The 19525-nt window shown below is 35.4% G+C and overlaps 1 protein-coding gene across 1 annotated transcript; it reads left to right on the top strand.

Annotated features, from left to right (window-relative positions):
• Positions 1–2110: 2110 nt before the first annotated feature.
• LOC129952224 (5-methylcytosine rRNA methyltransferase NSUN4) lies at positions 2111–11762 on the top strand. Its single transcript, XM_056064711.1, has 3 exons — positions 2111–2251; positions 2314–2500; positions 10477–11762. Exons 1-3 carry the CDS (start codon positions 2189–2191, stop codon positions 11721–11723), a joined length of 1497 nt encoding a protein of 498 aa, XP_055920686.1. The 5' UTR covers positions 2111–2188; the 3' UTR covers positions 11724–11762.
• Positions 11763–19525: the final 7763 nt, after the last annotated feature.

The following is a 19525-nucleotide window of genomic DNA, read 5'->3' as shown; positions in this document are numbered from 1 at the left end:
TCCAGGATCTGCCGTAATGTGAATATTTGATCAACTGTGGACTTTCCTGGTTTAAGACCACACTGATAAGGACCTATCAGGTTGTTGACGATGGGCTTTATACGTTCACATATTACGGCAGAAAAAATTTTATAGGCGATGTTAAGTAGACTGATTCCTCTATAGTTGATGCAGTTTAGAGCGTCTCCTTTTTTCAGGATCGGGCAAACAATACTAATTATATCTTACAGATAAGTTGGTGCATGCTTCTAACCCACTTATTTCCAGCTGCTTTAAAGAGCTCGTCATTCAAGCCATCCGCTCCAGCAGCTTTATTAGAATTCAGCTTTGATATGGCAATCTTTACTTCGTCTAAGTCGGGAGGACGGGATTGTTGGCTTTCGTTGTCTATGTTGAATGGAGCATCCTGACTGACAACGGAATTCAGTTCGTCGTCGCCGTTATACAGTCTGCAAAAGTGGTCCTCCCATATCCTTAGCATTGACTGCGGTTCCATTATAATGTTTCCACTTTCGTCTTTGCAGCCTTCGGTTCTAGGTTTATGTAAATGTGAATTTCGTTTTACCTGTTCATAAAACTTTCGAACCTCATTCCTGCGTTTAAACCTCTCAACATCTTCGATCGCACGATTTGGCGATCTCTTATGATTGTAGCCGTTCGATGTTGTACCTTTTCCCAGCACCTTAATGCTTTGCCTTGGATCTGGAAACCCGAAGTGCTACCTTGGCTACAACGAGGTAGTGGTTCGATTCGATGTTAGCTCCTCGGAAAGTTCGTACATCCATGATGCTGGAAGCATGTCTGGCGTCGATCGCAATATGGTCAATCTGGTTGACGGTAGATTGATCTGGAGAAGTCGAAGTTTCTTTATGGATGTTGAGGTGTGGAAAACGCGTACTGGCTACCATGACGTTTCGCCCCATAGCAAAATCTATGAGCCGGAATTTGTTGTATGAAGTATTGTCGTGCAGGCTGTTTTTCCCGATTATTCCATATTATCTGGTTTAAGGGAGCAACGAAAAGCAGAAATAAATGAAACTTAAAATAAGTAATTTATTAATATTTTGTTGGGAATTTAATAGTATTATAATAGTATAGCAGCGTCGTGGCGTTGCACAAAGTCATCAAGCCGTTAGCATTGTTTAGAATTCATTGTCTTTTTTCAAGCTCATTGATTTTTCGGTTTTGCCTTCCAAACCTTCAATTTGATATCTACTCACGGATTTTCTATGATAATTATCTCGAATAACTGAGCAAACCGCTACATAGTATGTTCTTATCTCAAAACCCTTGCCTTGGTTTTCTGTTTTGTGGTTTATGTCTCTATTTGATCGAGATACTCATATTTTAGTTGTATCGTCCTCGTATCGAATCATGATGTTTTGTAGTTTTTCTTAATTTGGGTATTAATTTATTCATTCATGATTTTTAAGAAGTTAGGTATGGTATCAGCGCCATGGTATAAAAAACAGCTCCAGATCATAAGACTGCAGCTGCGTACTCGACAAATTTTAAAATAATTCCTTTTTTCATGTTAATATATTGTTGTAACACATCATATAATAAAATTTAGCAGCATTCTTACAAAAAAAGTGTATTGTGGTATGAATAAAATGGCGACGTTCGCAGAAAGAGTTGAATTTATGTTAAAATAAATAAATTTGGTGAGCCAAATTCTCACAGAAAACCAAGACCTATTAACTAACAAGTACACTTCGGAAGAAATAAAAATTAAAATGCACAATCTCATAACAAAATAAAGTTTTTCTTCCAGAATCTGCAAACGAAAACGACTTTTTTTTCTTATAATAGATTCTTGAGCTTTCAGCTTTTATTTAAAAAAAATAATAATTAAAGGACTTAACTGTTATTTAAAGATTGCAGAAATTGAAATTTCAAACCTTCAGTGTGAACAATTTTTGATTTTTCTAAAAAAATTTGCCGATAACTGGGTTTTGGATTAAAAAAGTTATAACTGATGTGCTCATAATTGTAGGATTTTGTTGTAAGATGTAGTGACTCTGAAATAGGCCACGCAATGTGCTGAACTCACCCATGAGGCAATGACAGCTTTCCTAAACGTCACTTTTTGTTCTTGTATTTTGTGAATTGTGACATGTGTTTTGTTTTGGACCGGCAGGTAGCAGCAAGGCGACCACTCGAATTAATATCAAACTAAAGGATTAAAATGTTACGAACCCGCAACATTTTATTTATTCAACGACGATGGAAGGGTGGAAAACAACGTTGGGTAGTTTAATTACATGAATTCTTTATCCAAACTTTAAAACAACTAAAATTAATACTTGACAGTCGGTGGTGCAAAAGAAGAAGTCTGTTACAGAGCGTGTCCTAGAGAATTTCGACGACTTCTATGGAACAGTTTTTGGAGTACGATGGAATAATATTCGGGCTGCTCTTCTCTCCGAACAAAAATATATTGCAATGGTCAACAATTTCGGTGATATCGAAAAAACATGCCATATTTTAGAATCAACTGGTAAGGTATTGTTTTTGTGTTGCCCTTAATCGTAAGAACCAATTCTTAACCTTGACCATGTTATGTATGAATGTATTTTATAATCATCATATACATAAATGGTCTTTAAACAATTTGCTTTATTTTAAGAATTATTACCAAATCGGTTTACATTGTAATTATAAAGCATCAATACGTAGAAGCTAGGAAATCCAGTTCTATAAATGCAATGATTTGTTCTATTTTAAAATGTATACATTTTGATTACACTTAGTAAATATTGGTAGTCTATTCTGCCAACAGTAGACACAATTTACAATAACATCTTATCAAACTTTTAATTTGTTGTGTAACTTATAACTTACATAATTTTGAATTGGTTTGAAATTACTTAGTTGATAAAACTTGGACAAAAATTAATTAGGATATGATTTAAGGTACTTGAAGAATATAGATATCTCGGCATTAATATAACCAATAAACACAGTATTGAAAAACATCTCGTGGATAAAGTGCAAAAAGCGAAAACTACAATTATTGTCGCATGGAGAACCATCTTCAGTAATAACCATTCAGCTCACAGCAGTAAATACAAAGTATAAAGAGGATATTTCTATTACCACATAACCCAACTAATTACATGTTAATACTATAAAACGGGAATCCTCCATTGTTTATTAAAACACTGAAATTGAATGTTGACTACATATGTAAGGTTTTTCAGATGTCAGATGAGCGTCTGACCGAAATTGTCACTGCCGGTGATACTGAAAAAGTCAGGTTGGTTTCAAGAGTGATTAGAGCTACCTGAAGAAAAAGATATAAATCTGACACCTGAAGACTATCTTAGGTGGAAACCCTTTCTGTACCAATTGGTTGCTGCAGTAGAAGATCAATATAGCCGGAGGAGCACATTGCAAGCAACAGAATCCATTTATAGAATGTCGTACAGCAAGCTGGACTACAATATTTATCAAAAGAACTACGTCCGATGTGACTTAACAACGTATCAAATATCTATGATATTTAGACTAAGAGAAGAACTGCTCAACTTTTATTTCCCATAGAGAAAAGTTGCCTTTGATGTTTACACTAAAACACAAGTCAACATGAAAGTGCATTAGGTCTATCTTCCTTGGAGATATTATGTCATTGCTTTTATATGCTTTTAATCGTGGGGTTTTAGGCAGTATTTAGCAGCGAAAGTTGCAATGGCAACACAAATTAATTGCAATAGTATTTCATTACAGTGACAATTTCAATTATGTTTTTAGAGACGCCAATATAAACGAACTTTTATACAAGTACCCAATAATAGCCGTTAACAACATGGTTGCCGAATAATTTCAATTTTTACTTACCCTTTTAGCGAATTAAATAAACAAAGTGTGGGTTTAGTTCCCAAAAATAAGAGCGTAATCTTATATTATGGGCAAAGAATAGTAAACCATGCGATGGTTTTGGCAGTGTATTAAATAAATAGTCTTCTTTTTAGCACTACTTTGTTTATTTAGCTTAACCAAATTATTCAACCAACTTAAACAAATTATTTTTTGTAATAGTTTATTTCAATCATCTCAAAGAGTATTAAGTACAAACAATTTTCCACGACCATGCACATGTTGGCATTAAGTCACAACAAAATGCTGTAGTATCAGATACGATCCATGTGGTATTTATGTTGGACCGGACATCAACTGACAACATACAAATTATGATTCTTTATATTAAATTGAAACAATTAGTCTTGATTTAGTTGAATTTTCAGAGTTTTCCATATTTTTTTTAAACTTCAGTCAACCTTCATTGTTTAGGAATATAACTACTCGTACGTTATGTTATACCTTCTCAACCGTGCTTTCGCGTTATGATGCGAGAAGAGTGAGAATACGGACAGAAAGAATAGATCAATAAAAGATTCTTTATTTTATTTGTTTAAGTTTTAATTTAATTTTATTTTTTTTAAATACAAAGGCCCGCAGTCTTTAGCTAGGCTGCGACCTTGTTAGATGATAGATTTAAGTTTTTATTTTATTTTTATTTTTCTTTTAGAACCAAGACCCGCTGTCTTTAGCTAGGCTGCGACCTTGTTGGATATTATGGTAAATCTTTCTGTCACTTTCTTAAACTAGTCCTGTCTTTTTATACTTTTTCTTTAACCAATTTTCCTCAATACACATGCATTTTTCCAACTATCATCCACAAACCGATGATTACACAATCGGTTCTATTTGGTAATATTGACCCACTTGAAAATATTCAATAATTAATTGAGACCTAGTTGGAATTTTAAATATTATATAATTTCATAATATTCCGAACTGTTGGTCACAAAAGTGCCGCCGCATCATATTTCACACATACCCACTTCATTCATAGTGTCGACCCTTGCTACGATGCCTTCTCAGCATTATTTAGTATGTGTATTCCTCAATGCCTGCAATTAGTGCATTGGATTTGTTTACAATCCGTTGGACATTGGATATTCATTACTAGCAGTTTATGGGTTTTGACGTAGCTATGACGAGTGAGTATTATGATGACCTTGTGATGATTTGTTTGTGAGTCAATGTATACTGTATAGTGTATATATCAGTGATTGAAGTGTTTGGAAAAACGAGCGGCACTAGGGAAAATGTATATGTTGGGAGGTTGGTATGTAGTGCGATCACTACAGTTATTAAACTCCACAGTAGTAGTAGAAATCTTTATTGATTGCATAATATAATATAACAATTGTTTTTAACATAAGATTATTAAGGTTTGGCCTTGGGCCGTCTACCAGTATGATATTTCTTTTTAATTAAACTTAATATTTTTAATACAATTTAAAATTTCATAGCTTTGGTTGCTTTAAAAATTGCCTTCAATAATTTGTGATCTATGTCTAAGCGCCGGTACTGCATATCTATATAAAACCTCCCAGCCTACTTCGCCATTCAAAACACACAGGACTTCGTTTATATCCATAGAAGTTTTTCCAAAGTGTCTTACTCGCAATTCTCTTCGAATGGGACATTTTCCAATGACATGGTATACATCTTCTCTCTCCTTAAGGTTAAAAAGGTCGCACAAAATTGTCAATTCAGGCCGATGTGAAATGTAATTGAGCTTAATTATTTCCTCCTCTTAGTTTTAATATTAAAGTTATCATGCTTAGTGGAAATCAGTTTAGAAAGTATTCATGAAGATTTAAGTTTAACTAGCTATATATCATACCGTGTTGCGAACATTGCGCTTCGAATAAACAACTATTATACAAAGAGCGACTTGCTCCTTCCAATTAATTCTGAAAACAGCTCCTCAAGTCACCCGGGCTAATATCAGAGTGAATGCGCACATTTTCCCCAAATCCAGCTCCTAGATCCTCCCACTTTCTGACAAGATTCCCTTTTCATAAAATGATGTTTTTCAGGATCAGCTTAGGTAGTCTTCCCTCTTCCATCTCCAAGATTTGTATTACATAATCAAAATGTAATTTAAGAACGTCCAAAAATGATGGTGAAACTGATGTCTCTAGATGCAACATGTAATTAGGTGTATTCGAAGGTATTTGAAAAATCCGTTTAAGAAAGAATCCCAGAAACCTTTCTACATCATCGAATTTGGAATATTCCCATACTTGCGCACAATACAGCAAAATAGAGACTGCAGTTGCTTGGAATAGTTTGATCTTCGCGCTATGGTCGACGTTTTTATTATCGATGCAACGACCCCAAACTGCTGAGATTGCTCTTTTTGCCTCAGATAACTTTAACTGAAAGTGTTTTTTCATATTAAGGTTTGGGGTGATCAACATACCTAGATATTTGTACTCCCGTAGAATTTCAATATTTTGACCTTGGTATTTTCACTTTTCATTCCGAGAATATCTGCCGCCATCATCTCTGAAGATCATCATTTTCGATTTTTCCAAATTAACTGAAAGATTCCAAAGATTTCGAGTCGATAAGTTCTTCCTTGCTTTAAGGCACTCTTCATCAAACCATTTTTCTTTAAATTTGATTTTACGACTTGATGTACTGCTAGCTAGTACTGAATCCCTAATAAATAAATAAATTGCAAGTGTTTATATTTTGTTATGTTTTTAGCTTTTATTAGAATTTTTATAATGTGTTATACAACCAGCCTTCAAAATAACTTCAAAAATTATGTCTTTTAGGGATTTATAAAGAGATTATGAGAAAGCCAACTGGGACGGTCCTTTAATTCTTTGTGGAATGAGAAATTTTATCCCGAATAGGGTGAAATCTATCAAACCCAAAGAGAACTCATGGTTTGATTCGAGCTGTAAAGAGGTTATTAGGTTCAGAGATGTAAGTTTCCGTTGTTATAAAGCCAACCCGACTGAGGAAAACCGGAATAAGTTCAAACAAGCTAGAAAGACATGTAATGGTCATATTCGACAAACCAAATTTTTGCATGATCAGGAATTAAGGCAAAAAATACTACAATGTCCCAAAGGTAGTCAAAATTTCTGGTCATTTGTAAAAAACGTACGAAACACCAAGTCATGCTCGGTCCCAACGCTCGTCCACAATGACACTCCCAGTCGAAAGCGTACTGAAAGACCTTGACATACACAAATCCGCTGGCCCGGATAGTATTCCCCCAATTGTTCTGAAGAGGTGTTCTTCAACGCTGGCAAAACCACTGCGTAAGCTTTTCCATCTGTCCTATTCTACAGGTCTTTTCCCGAGTGGATGGAAAACTGCATTTGTCCAGCCTGTCCCTAAAAAAGGCGAATCCTCCTCTCCCTAAAACTATCGTCCAATTGCACTTACGTCCCTTCTTTCTAAGGTCATGGAAACGCTAATTTTATTTCAGTTCTTCAGAAATATCTTGAAGAACGGAAGCTTCTTAATGAACGACAGTATGGCTTTCGTAGCAATAGGTCCACTGGTGATCTCATGGTTCATCTCACCGAACAGTGGAACAAATCTTTACATCGTTTTGAAGAAAGTAAGATTATTGCACTTGATATTTCAAAAGCATTTGATAGAGTTTGGCACCAAGCTCTCTTATCGAAAATGCGCGCTTTTGGTATCGATGAATCTCTTCTTCGTTGGATTAGAAATTAGCTTTCTAAACCGTTCAATACAAGTTGTATTGGATGGTTTCAAGTCTGAAATTCATAAAATAAATGCTGGTGTCCCCCAGGGCTCCGTTTTGTCTCCGACTCTCTTCCTTATATTCATAAACGATCTTTTGTCTGTCACTTCTAATCCATTAAACCGACGATAGTACCCTCAGCTTTTCATATTCCTTTCTAGATTCACGTCCTTATGATAAGCTCATTAAATTCTGATCTTGACAGCATTGTTCAATGGGGAATCAAAAACCGTGTAGAATTTACTTACTTACTTACTTAAGGTGGCGCTACAGTCCGGGGCGGACCTGGGCCTCAACCTACAAGCGTCTCCAGCCAGCTCGGTCCCTAGCTAGCTGTCTCCAGTTTCGCACGCCAAGTTGGTTGAGGTCGTCTCCCACCTGGGTGCGCCACCTGAGTCGCGGTCTTCCTCTACTGCGCCGTCCCTCGGGATTGGATTCGAAGACCTTCCGGGCTGGAGCGTTGATGTCCATCCGCTCTACATGACCTAGCCATCTAAGCCGTTGGACTTTGATTCTGCTAACTAGGTCAGTGTCGCTGTACAGCCCGTACAGCTCGTCGTTATATCTTCTCCTCCATTCTCCATCTATGCGTACGGGACCAAAAATCGCCCGAAGAATTTTTCTCTCGAAGCATCCTAAGACGCTCTCATCTTTCTTTGACAGGGTCCAGGCCTCAGCTCCATAAATGATAACCGGGATGATGAGTGTCTTATAGATGGTGATTTTACATGCTCGAGAGAGGACTTTACTTCTCAATTGCCTTCTAAGTCCAAAGAAGCAGCGATTTGCAAGAGTTATTCTTCGTTTGATTTCAGCGCTGGTGTCGTTGTCTGCATTAATAGCGGTGCCTAGGTAGACAAAGTCCTTAACTACCTCAAAGTTATAGCTGTCCATGGTGACGTTTTGTAGAATTTAATGCTTCGAAAACTCAAACCGCTATCCATGAGCGGCACTTGCATCCAGGAAACTAATCAACTTTCAGTACTCGGTATGAATATCACAGATCACTTCTTATGGAATGATCACATATTCTATATCGCCAAAAATGCTGCCAGGTGCTTAGAATTTCTCTGACGATGCAAGAAATTTTTCACCCCTTCTGATCTGGCTATAATCTACAAAAATTTTATCCGTTCAAAGCTTGAATATAATTCGCATATCTGGGCAAGTGCCACCCAAAACAAGTTTAAATCTCCTGGATAGAATTCAAAAAAGGGCTTTAAAATGCCTTTCGTTGTTTTATAGATATTTTTACAAACAATGTTCTGTCGAATTAGCCAGTTGCATTCCACCCCTTATACAATTCAGTCGTAATACTCGCACTTATAGGAATGCTCATCAGTTTACCCTTGAGCTCAATTTCGGGCGTACTGTCAAGTATAGAGATTCTTTCTTAAATCGCACATCGAGAATGTGGAATGTTTTAGCCAACTCTGTTTTTCCCTCCCATTTTGATGTTCAGAACTTTAAGACCAATGTGCACCGGTATCCCCTTTTAAATCCTTCCCTATTTTCCTAACGCTCGCACTGTTTTTAAATATAAACATATAAAGGGTACTAATAACCCCTTGAGTGCTTGTGAATTAAAAAAAAAAAAATCAAGTAGATCTGAGAAATCTCACTGCAGGCCAATTTTATACCATCCCATCTCTCATGTACCTTACGTGTAAGCTAGTCCCACACATTTTTAATTAGTTAAGGTAAAAGGAATATGGTGGCCAAAGCAGCAAGAGGAAGTTTTGGTTTGCAATTAGGGATTTTACCTCTCGGGCTGTGTGTATGGGAGCGTTTTGCTGCTGATCAATCCATGGAATTGGTCCCAAAAAGCTCGATAATATTGGGGTTTCCTAGTCATTTGGTATCTTGGACTACCAATTCTATAGCGCCATACAGTAAAATTGAGCCCCAGACGATAACAGGTGTAGTAACGGTTTAAAAATCACTACTCTTTCATCAGGTGATGGAAATGATAATTTAAACCATCTGGCCCATATAGGTTAAATTTTTCGTCGGAAAAAATAACCTTCCGCCAATCATTTGCGGTCATTCCATTTTGCACATTCCATCTCATGTGATCTTTCTCGAAACACAAGCGTTGCTTCTTCCTTGCGTCATTATGTGGTGGTTTTTTCTTAAACTTCAGGTGCTTAAAGTGCTTAGCATGTCGAATTGTGTATTTAACAGTGGATACGCTGGCCTTAACATTAGCTTCCTCCTTAGTTTAAGCTACCGATAAAGCTGAATTTGACGCTATTCTAATGATACTTCGCGGTTCGCGAAGTCTTAAGGCAGAGGAAGTGTTTTTTTTATAAAGTTTTTCGTGAGAGACGATAGTTTTTTAACTGATTGCTGACACAATGATCACTTTGATTTTTTTTTGGCTATAGCATAGAATTGAAGACCTTTAGAGCAATAAACATCTATTCTTGCTCTTTGCTTCACTGTCGAACATTTTTGTTGCCCATTTCTATTAATACTCAATCAAGAACAACAATTCATTTATAAATTTTACCCTTTTTCAAAAAAAAAATGTATGCACTTCACAAAACAACGTCGATTTATTCACTGCTTCTAATCAATTAACAATTTGTCATAAAAAGTGTCGTAATCTAAATCTCTCTTATACCCAAATTGTATATTTTGTTGTCAACAAAATAGTCCTTCATTTACCATAGTTGTTTTTTTCGAATCCATTATGTAACGGGAGACACATCTATTTTACTTTTCGAAAATACCTGCTTCTAATTTTATGACCGGCAGTGTATACAAATTATTATAAAAGTTTTAACAAAGTTTTGAAAGTTATATTTTTCAATCAAATCTTTAAAAAATGAATATTGAAACATGTAAATATTTGATACCTTATTTTTCATTTTTCATTCTAGGAGCAATAAATGTTAAATCTCTTTTTTCCTTGGCAAAAGAAAGAAGTGAAATTGAAAATGCCGTCCTTACACCAAATCAAACAATTTACAAATTAGATGAACGTGTTCGGGGAATATTAAAAAAACAAGAAGACCAAGAAAAGCAATCCGTTTACCCCGAAAGCATTGATAAGGAAGACAAAGTTAATCATAATAATCCTTTTAATTCAAAAAATAAATCAACAGAGGCCAACAATGGAACCAACACAAATAAATCACTTGAAGGAGCAATTCAGACAAACACTGAACTTGATACTCGAAGAATTGTTGATACTGAAAGTGATTCCGGTGGTCTCTATGATTATGTTCCAGCAACTAAAATCAAGGGCATGGAAGATTGGGTTCCAGAATCGAATTACTATAAATATTACCAAACCACCACAGATTTCCCTCTGAAGATCGAACTTGAAACGAAATTAGCATATCCTGACAGTCTTTGCCTCTACACTTATGAAATGGGAAATTGTACAAAATTTAAGTCGCCATTTAAATGTGTCACTGGTGTGCTCTCACATTATCTAATGGATGGATCGTCAATATTGCCGCCTCTATTCTTAGACGTACAACCTGGAGAAAGAGTTCTTGATGCATGCGCTGCACCAGGCGGAAAATCCCTCCTTATGCTTGAGACAATGCATCCAGATATTCTTGTGTGTAACGACTTACAAGAGAGTAGAGTTAACCGAATTCGAAAGGTAATGAATGAATACCTCATTGATTTCAACAACTTGTGGTCTGGTAAGCGTTGTTTGTTGACACAATGGGACGCTCGTGCAATTGAAGACTATGAAATGTACGACAAAATTTTGGTCGATGTCCCATGTACAACCGATCGACATTCTCTGCACGAAAATGACAATAATATCTTCAGAACTTCGCGACTAAAGGAACGCTTGAGAATTCCAGAGCTTCAAGCCGCTATTCTGACAAATTGTATACGACTTTTAAAACCAGGTGGAAGCCTTGTCTACTCAACTTGTAGTCTTAGTCCAATCCAAAATGATGGTGTGGTACATATGGCGATGCAAGGAGCATTCAATGAACATGGAATAACCGTTACAGTGAAAGATTTAAGTTTGTTAATTCAACTGTTTAGTGATATATTCAAATTTGAAAATCCCAAAGGTTTGAAATATGGACAAATGGTCATACCGTTTTTACCTGCTAATTTCGGACCGTCATATTTTTGTAAAATTACAAGAAACTAAATATGTTAATTTATTTATTAAAGTTTTCGTTAAAAATAATTATGTGTTTTGTTAGATTTTTGTATTCAAATGGCTATAACTTTAATGGCTAATCTTTAACAAAACAGTGAAAATTGGGTTCGGGTTTAACTCAAACCTCATCATTATGTGATTTTAAAATGTAAAAATATTAAAAACACTTTTTTGTGTGGACAGTGTGAGCAACAAATTCAATTTAAAAAGTATTTTTCGAAATTTACAGAAGTTACACCTGTTACAAAAGTTGCATTCAAAACTTTATAATTGTTTGAAGGTATAGGCAACATAACTTTATTCTTGTTCAATTTCACTGCTTCATTTTTTTTAAGTAATCTGTCTTTCCTTTGAGAAGGAAATACAGATTACTTAAAATTCACTAAGACTCTAAAATTGCATATAAGGAGTCTCAAAGCTTTGTCCTAAATTTATGTTTATGAGATAGAAGTGCACATTCTTAATTCGTGTATTGGAAGAAGATTCAAGTTCCTGATTCCCTCCAAATATAACTGGATCACCCAAGAGGATATATACGAATTGGTTGAATGCGGCTTTCCAGAATGAGTAGTAATAATAATTCAATTAAGTCTAACAAATCCAAACATAATTCCACACCTATTCCCAAACCTAATTAAAAACCTAATCCCAAAAAAAAATATTGAAACTAACTGGACTCTTAAAACACAAATCTTTCCAAACTCTCTCTCTAACCAACTTTCGTCCCTTAAACGGAAAATTTCTTCTACCTCTGTAAAGCCTCCATCCAAACGAGTTTCTTTTAAACCTTCTCACACGGGTCTTGGTTTTTGCCCTCCATTGGTTGATGCTCCTGCTAAAACACCTGCGTATACAGATTTCATTTATTCTCACACCATTAACCCGACTTCTTTTTCATCAGTTTCCCAAGAATCACAAGAATTCCTTAACCCAATGAGTTAAGTAAACTAAACATTTATCTGAGGCCAATACTAATGATCGGTATGTTATGTCCCGTCTTAGAGACCACAAAAACTACAATAATGTTCGTCTTTACTTAGCTTTCCAGATTCTGTTTGCTTTGAAGATTAAACAAATACAAACAAAGGTTTTAATCTCCAAAGAAGGCCTCCCTACCAAACGTGATGCACTAATGGAAATATTCTTGAAATTTTATGATGGCTTTGAAATGTCTCCTCAAAAAGTGAGAGAAGACCTAACCTCTTTTGCGTCGTTTATCTCTTCAAAACGATTATCTCATATCCAAAAATCCCGTGCAGATATGAAGAAATATTATCGCTCCTAACCTGAAGACCACTAAACCTAAATGTCTTAGCCTTTACTGCCAAAATGTAAGAGGATTAAGGTTTAAAACGTCTGCCGTCTTTAATAACTCCCAAAACCTTCCTTATGACATCTTTGCCCTAACCGAAACCAGCCTCACACCTTATATCCTTAGTACTGAACTCTTCACTAACGACTATTCCATCTATCGAATGGATGTCGTGGAATATACGAGTAATACACACGGTCGTGATGTGATTTTAAAAGTTCATTACTCCGTATTCCCACTTCAATCAAATTTGAAGGTGTATCAGCTAAGGTTACACTCCCTATGTTTTGTCTTTTATGCTGTTAATGCCATTGATTATCCTCCAATGATTTTATCATCGTTCTTGGAGACTGTAGTCTTCCCCATCTCAATTGGTCCACCTCAGATGATCAGACTTCCTTCTTTCCAACTAACATCTCTTCTGAATTTGAATCGCTGTTCATTGATCGTCTGCCTGATTGTGACACCTCGATCTCATATTCTCATCTGATTGCGATAACTGTGTTATCTCCGCGAGCCCTCACCTTCTCTCAACCTTGGATCGCTATCATCCTCCCCTTAAACAACTTTTTCGAAATGGAGAATTGCTGTTATGATTTTCGTAGGGCTGATTTCTCCAAACTTAACAATCTACTTAGCTCAGCCGACTTTGAATTAAGATGCCTCCACCTACCATATCAAATCTATTTGCTAATTACTTTAGCAAATCGTATACTGAACATCTGCATGATCCTGATCCACACTACTTTAGTTATTTAGTTGGTTGCACTCAAACCTCTCTTTCATAGTTTTCAATAACTGAAGAAATGGTACTTGCTAAAATCGTAAGCCTCAAAGAAAACTTTGGCCCTGGTCCTGATGGCGTTCTAAAAAAATGTATGCATTCTCTGGCAAAGCCTCTAGCTGCACTCTTTGAACTCTCTCTTTCCCAAGGTGTGTTTCCTCATATGTATATGGAAAGATTCATTTATATTTCCCATTCATAAACAAGGCAATAAAACTGAAATTAACAATTATAGACCTATTGCTAAACTTTCAAGCATTCTAAAACTTTTTGAAAGCTTAGTTTATGATTCCGTTTATTTCCATTGAAAGCCTTTATTCTCCCCCGCTCAACATGGTTTTCTTAAAGGTAGATCCACTACGACTAACTTAACTGAATATATATATATAAGTTTTTTCATCCCTTGAGAACTACAAGAAGTCGATGTTGTATACACTGATTATAGCAAAGCCTTTGATAAAATATCCTATGAGATAATTTATCTCAAACAAAGAGCCCTAGGCTTTCCATCTATATTTATAAACTGGATAAGCTCCTATCTTGCGAATAGAACTTATAAAGTCCTTTTCCATAACTAAGTCTCCAGTCCTATACATGCAACTTCTGGAGTCCCACAAGCTAGTCACCTTGGCTCCCTTCTCTTCGTCTTATCTGTTAACGATGTCTGTCTTAAATTAAACTCAGATATCCTAATGTTTGCGGATGATAAGAACATTTTTAAGATTATCTCTACTCCATCTGATTCCTTACTTTTACAAAATGATCTTAATATCTTTTTTGTTTGGTGCATGCATAATTTCCTAGAGTTAAATGTAGGTAAATGTAAACAAATTATCTTTCCGCGCAAACAAATCCTATCTCATAGAGTATACTACTTCCTTAATGACGACGTCAACGTAGTCGATTCCATTAGAGATCTTGGTATTATGTGTGACAAACACCTGAATTTCCATTCCTAGTTTGACCAAATTATTTATAAAGCTAATAGATCTCTCGGTTTTATTAAGAGATGGTCAAAAGAATTTTCCAACCCCTAAGTAACTAAAGGGCTTTACATTTCCCTAGTCCGTCCTCATCTTGAATATGCATGCCAAGTATGGTCTCCCTTTTATGAAAACCATTCACTCAGAATTGAAAATGTTCAAATACGTTTCGTCCGATTTGCCTTACGTGGCCTCCCCGGGGATGATACATCCAACTTGCTTCCTTATGCCGATCGACTAAAACTAATAGGTTTGAGCCCTTATATATTAGACGCAAAAACGCTGATATATTATTTGCTCACCAATTGTTAATGGGCAATATAGATTCCTCGGCACTTCTAAGTGATATTCATCTTAACACCAACCCTCGAAATCTGCGATCTGTTTCCCTTTTCTATATCCCTCATCATCGCACTAATTACGGGCACTTTGAACCAATGTCCAGAATTCTTCGTCAATGCAACGCTGCTATGGTAGTCTTCGATTTTAACATTTCCAAATCCCATCTGAAAGATACCCTTTACTTTTTCCCTTTTTGAGTCCGAGTTCCTCGTCCCTTGTAATTTTAAGTCTTATAAATCAAAATTAGGGCCCACATGAATTAATGTTGAAAACTGATAACAAGAACTTAAAAAAAAAATGGTAAGCAAGTGTAAAGTTAAGTTTAGTTATGAAAGCTTGTATTAAGCTGAATAAATAAATTGCGAACAAGAAAAAAAAAACTTAAAACTACGTCCGAAATTGGTCTCATTGAATTGTTTGAGGGAGCAATCAGCTTTCATTAGAGAAATGCATGGAATGCTAAATCGGATAATTTGTGTTTTGACAGATCTGTATCAAGAATAAATTGATTTATTTTACTCAAGGAATAACCCATAAATTACCACCCTTCACCATAAACCGACTGAACGGCCAAATCCTGTCATTATTCTCAAACTCGAAATACCTAAGATTTATTCTAGATCCCAAACTAAACTGGAAAGTTAACATTGAAGAAGGGGTGAAGAAGGCCTCCATCGCCTTTCACGCCTGAAGAAAAACTTTTATTGAAAAGTGGGGCCTTCAATCGCAAACGATTTTGTGGACACACCGGTTGTACGTCCTATTTTGTCTTATGGATTGATTATGTCGTGGTCCGCGTTAAATAAGAAATTCAATATTGAGAAACTTAGGAAGGTCCAAAGAAAAGCTAGTGTCGGCACTACAGGGGCCCTTCGATCCTGCCCAACAGAGGCCTTATATATTATTCTGCACCTCATACCAGTAGGTCTACACATTAAGTATTTAGTATGCGCAGTGTGAGGAGGTAGAAAAACGTTAAAGATACTTTATTAAAAAAATATTCTGGCTCCTAGAAAATACACCTACCTTTAATTGCATCTAGAGACAGGAGTGGCACCACTCTATATCTTCACATTGAAGATGCATTTGCAATATTTATTAAAAGTTACAGAGCTACCAAACCATCGGCTACCTTACATAATCGTTAGACATCTGCTTTCTAGGAATTCCCAATTCTTTAAAGAGTGGATTCTTGGTCAGGTATAGAGGAGTTCCGAATCCTATATGGAAAATTAAATTACGACATGGGTGTGAACAATTATTTCGAAGATCGATATCCTATCAGCAGGTACAAAGGCCCTAATTTTCAAAATCATAGAGGAATTGTTGCCTTTAAATTACCAACCACATGGCTCCAACGACAACATTCGGTGCACATTCTCCAAGAAACTGAAAATGTAACGCATTTCATTGGAAGATGCCCTATCCTTCAGACAATTCGACGCGCTTTCTGGGGAAAAAACGTCCTCAACAATGATGATATCATTTTAATTCTCAATGGTGAAAACTGGACACCATTGTTCAATTTCGTCCGCACGGCACTGAACAATACAAAATAAATTATCAACCAAGCTTTTTAATAAACAATGATCAAATACCGCATTCAATTTTCTTTTTGAAATTAAACCTACATTTAATAAGAACACATTGGAGTCTTTGTATACAAATTTAAATTCTTTGTTTCTGGCTGACGATAAAAGCCAATGCTATACTTTGTGAATTTTTAAAACAAATATGTAAATCAATTTTCTGCTTAATACTACCACTACTATTTAGTATCGTGCAGTGCGCTAAAGTTTGAAAAATCAAACTGATTCTTGCGGGTATTTTTTCGACAGACACTAACTACTGCACCACTGCCTTAAACCTCATTAAGATTTTAAAGTCATCTTTCCTGAGAGGAAGGATCAGAAGGATGGCAAGGTTACGAAACACTTCGATAGCACTATCTTTACTGACGGGTCAAAGATGGAGTGTGAAGTTGGTTCGGCACTCTTCTCTGAGTTCTTAAGTGTTTCTAAGCAAGCTGAATTCAAGCATGCAAAATACTCAAATTGACAGCAAGTCGGCTGTTATGGCGCTATCAATTCGGCCACAACATGCTCTATACTGGTCCAATAATATCAGGATGAACTATATAGCCTCAAAATCAACCTTCGTATCACTTTTATTTGGATTCCAGTTTTCCAGTTCATAGTGGTATTGATTAAAATGAACGGCCTAATGCGGATAGGGTAAATATTCCTCTTGGAGGTATGAAGATCAAAATGTTCTTGATTTTTCCGACAGAATTCAACCACAGTTGGAACACTCTAACATACTGTACCATTTCTAAGAAGATATGGCCTACCTATAACAAAAACCGTTTTATTGAGCTTTTATGCAGACTCAGGCATGATATAGCCAGGGGCCTTACTATGTAACTCCATTCTACAATGAAATTGCTCGAATTCGAAAAATTGATACTATGTATCTATTTGACTACTTTCGAACGAACGAGACTCAGGCATGATATAGCCAGGATCACTGCAATAGCAAGCTGGGTATCCCTCACAATACTTGTTGCTGTAGCTGCGGAGACCAACATGAAAGGGAAACTGTGATTCCATCATTTATTTGTAAATGTCCTGCCGTGGCCAGTTCTAGACTGTTAAGCTTCGAAAGGGCATTCCTTAAAGATCTTGATGAACTTTCTGATATACAAATCTAAGAGTTAATGTTTTTTTTATTTTGCAATACATAGGTCAAACGTGTACATGGTATCAAAAGAGAATCCCAATGGCGGATCCAGGGGGGGCTGTAGGGGTCATGACCCCCTTGGGAGATAATTTGTTTGCTTTTTCGCAGGAATTCCCTTTAATTCAAAACTAATCGTATTGCGTTAATGGATATCACCCCCCTTATATTTTGAATTATTTATTTTTTGTCTATGAAAATAACATTTATGTTTTACTTTCTTAAACTTTGTTGCTAAAAGTACTACTTTTGACTGAAGATTGGAACAAGAACATAATATGAATCGGATGTTCAGCCTTATTCCAAAAAAAAAACAGCACAAATTCATCAACTTTTGACCAATTGACGATGCAGGGGGGGGTCACATGAGCCAAAAAGCTTATAACAGTTAAGTTGTATAAGTAAAGATTTCATTTAAAGATTTATTAGTAACGACATTCACCAAAAAGTGGTTCGCTGTCAAAAACAACTCAAATTTTGATTTTCGCTCAATTTAGAATTTGAAAAAAACTTTAGTCATGCTTTAAATTATTTTTATAAAAATTGTTTCTAAGAAAAAGAGCAAATGTTCAGGTTCTTAAGAAGAAACCTTGAATAAGAGATCATGAATTTTATATTAAGTTGCTTTTAAATTCCTGAAAGTTGCCTTCAATTATTTTATTACATTTTTTTGACACACATATGTAAATAGTGATTATTGAAGTGATTTTTATTGCGACATATAGGAACTATATACTCGTAGCAAGTTTTGCATAAGTAAACAATTTCAAACTAGAGTTTTTAATCAAATATGACATTACGATGGTAGAGAAGCCGAAAAAAGTGGCTACCCCGATTCCTTTCGTCTGTCTGTCTTTCCTGGCTCCTACAGTCCAAACAATTGTGTTGATTGAAATTAAAGTTTTCAGCCGATTAGCGTAAGGAATTTTGCTTTATTTTATTAATACCTAAAATAACAGCAGTCCCAATACAATTTTTTTGGTTCAAACATATGATTTTTCTAAAACATTCTCTATAAATTGTGTGTTCTTCATTTGGCTTGTTTCTACAAGAAAAACACATATTCGTATTGGTCCAGAAGGGTACCATTCAAAAAACCTTAATTTTGTTTTTACGTTTTCTCAAATACTAATGAAACGATTTCAAAATTCTTCTTTTTATGTGCTCTTGTCAATGATCAAATTCATGATGATTTTTATGATCAAAAATGTATTTTTGTTTGATTTTTAATAAAATACTAATTTTTTTTACAAAACTCGATATATTAGAAAGGGGACAACATTTTTTGAGGAAATTTTGATGCAAAATGTTCATATATTTATAAGCTCTTTATTTAGTGCTTATACCAAAAATATTTTTAAGACAAAATTTAAAATGATTTTCAAAAAATTTTGTGACAAATAAAATGGCACTTAAATTTTTGAGAAATAATTATTTTGCAGGTACATTTTTAAATCATAAAATATAGGAAATATTTTTAAACAGACTTTTTGGAAGAAATTAGCAAGTTCGCGTTTGGGTTTTCTGCTGAATACAAAAGATTTTAAAAATTTAAAAAAATCTGCTTTTGAAGTGAATTTGCTTTGGATGCTCTAGAACTGAGATTCAAACACGAATTTCAATAATACAAATG

The sequence above is a fragment of the Eupeodes corollae genome, chromosome 3 (assembly GCF_945859685.1).
Source record: "Eupeodes corollae chromosome 3, idEupCoro1.1, whole genome shotgun sequence".
Classification (NCBI taxonomy): Eukaryota; Metazoa; Arthropoda; class Insecta; order Diptera; family Syrphidae; genus Eupeodes; species Eupeodes corollae.
The sequence above is the reverse complement of the archived record's forward strand: the minus strand, read 5'-3'. Positions and strand labels throughout refer to the sequence as shown.

What these genes read in the sequence shown, in the direction of transcription:
- LOC129952224 (XM_056064711.1), top strand. Translation starts at nt 2,189, where the DNA reads ATGTTACGAACCCGCAACATTTTATTTATTCAACGACGATGGAAGGGT. An exon ending in AGGGTGGAAAACAACGTTGG is followed by an intron (nt 2,252 to 2,313) that starts GTAGTTTAATTA and finishes AATACTTGACAG; the next exon opens with TCGGTGGTGCAAAAGAAGAA. An exon ending in CCATATTTTAGAATCAACTG is followed by an intron (nt 2,501 to 10,476) that starts GTAAGGTATTGT and finishes TTTTCATTCTAG; the next exon opens with GAGCAATAAATGTTAAATCT.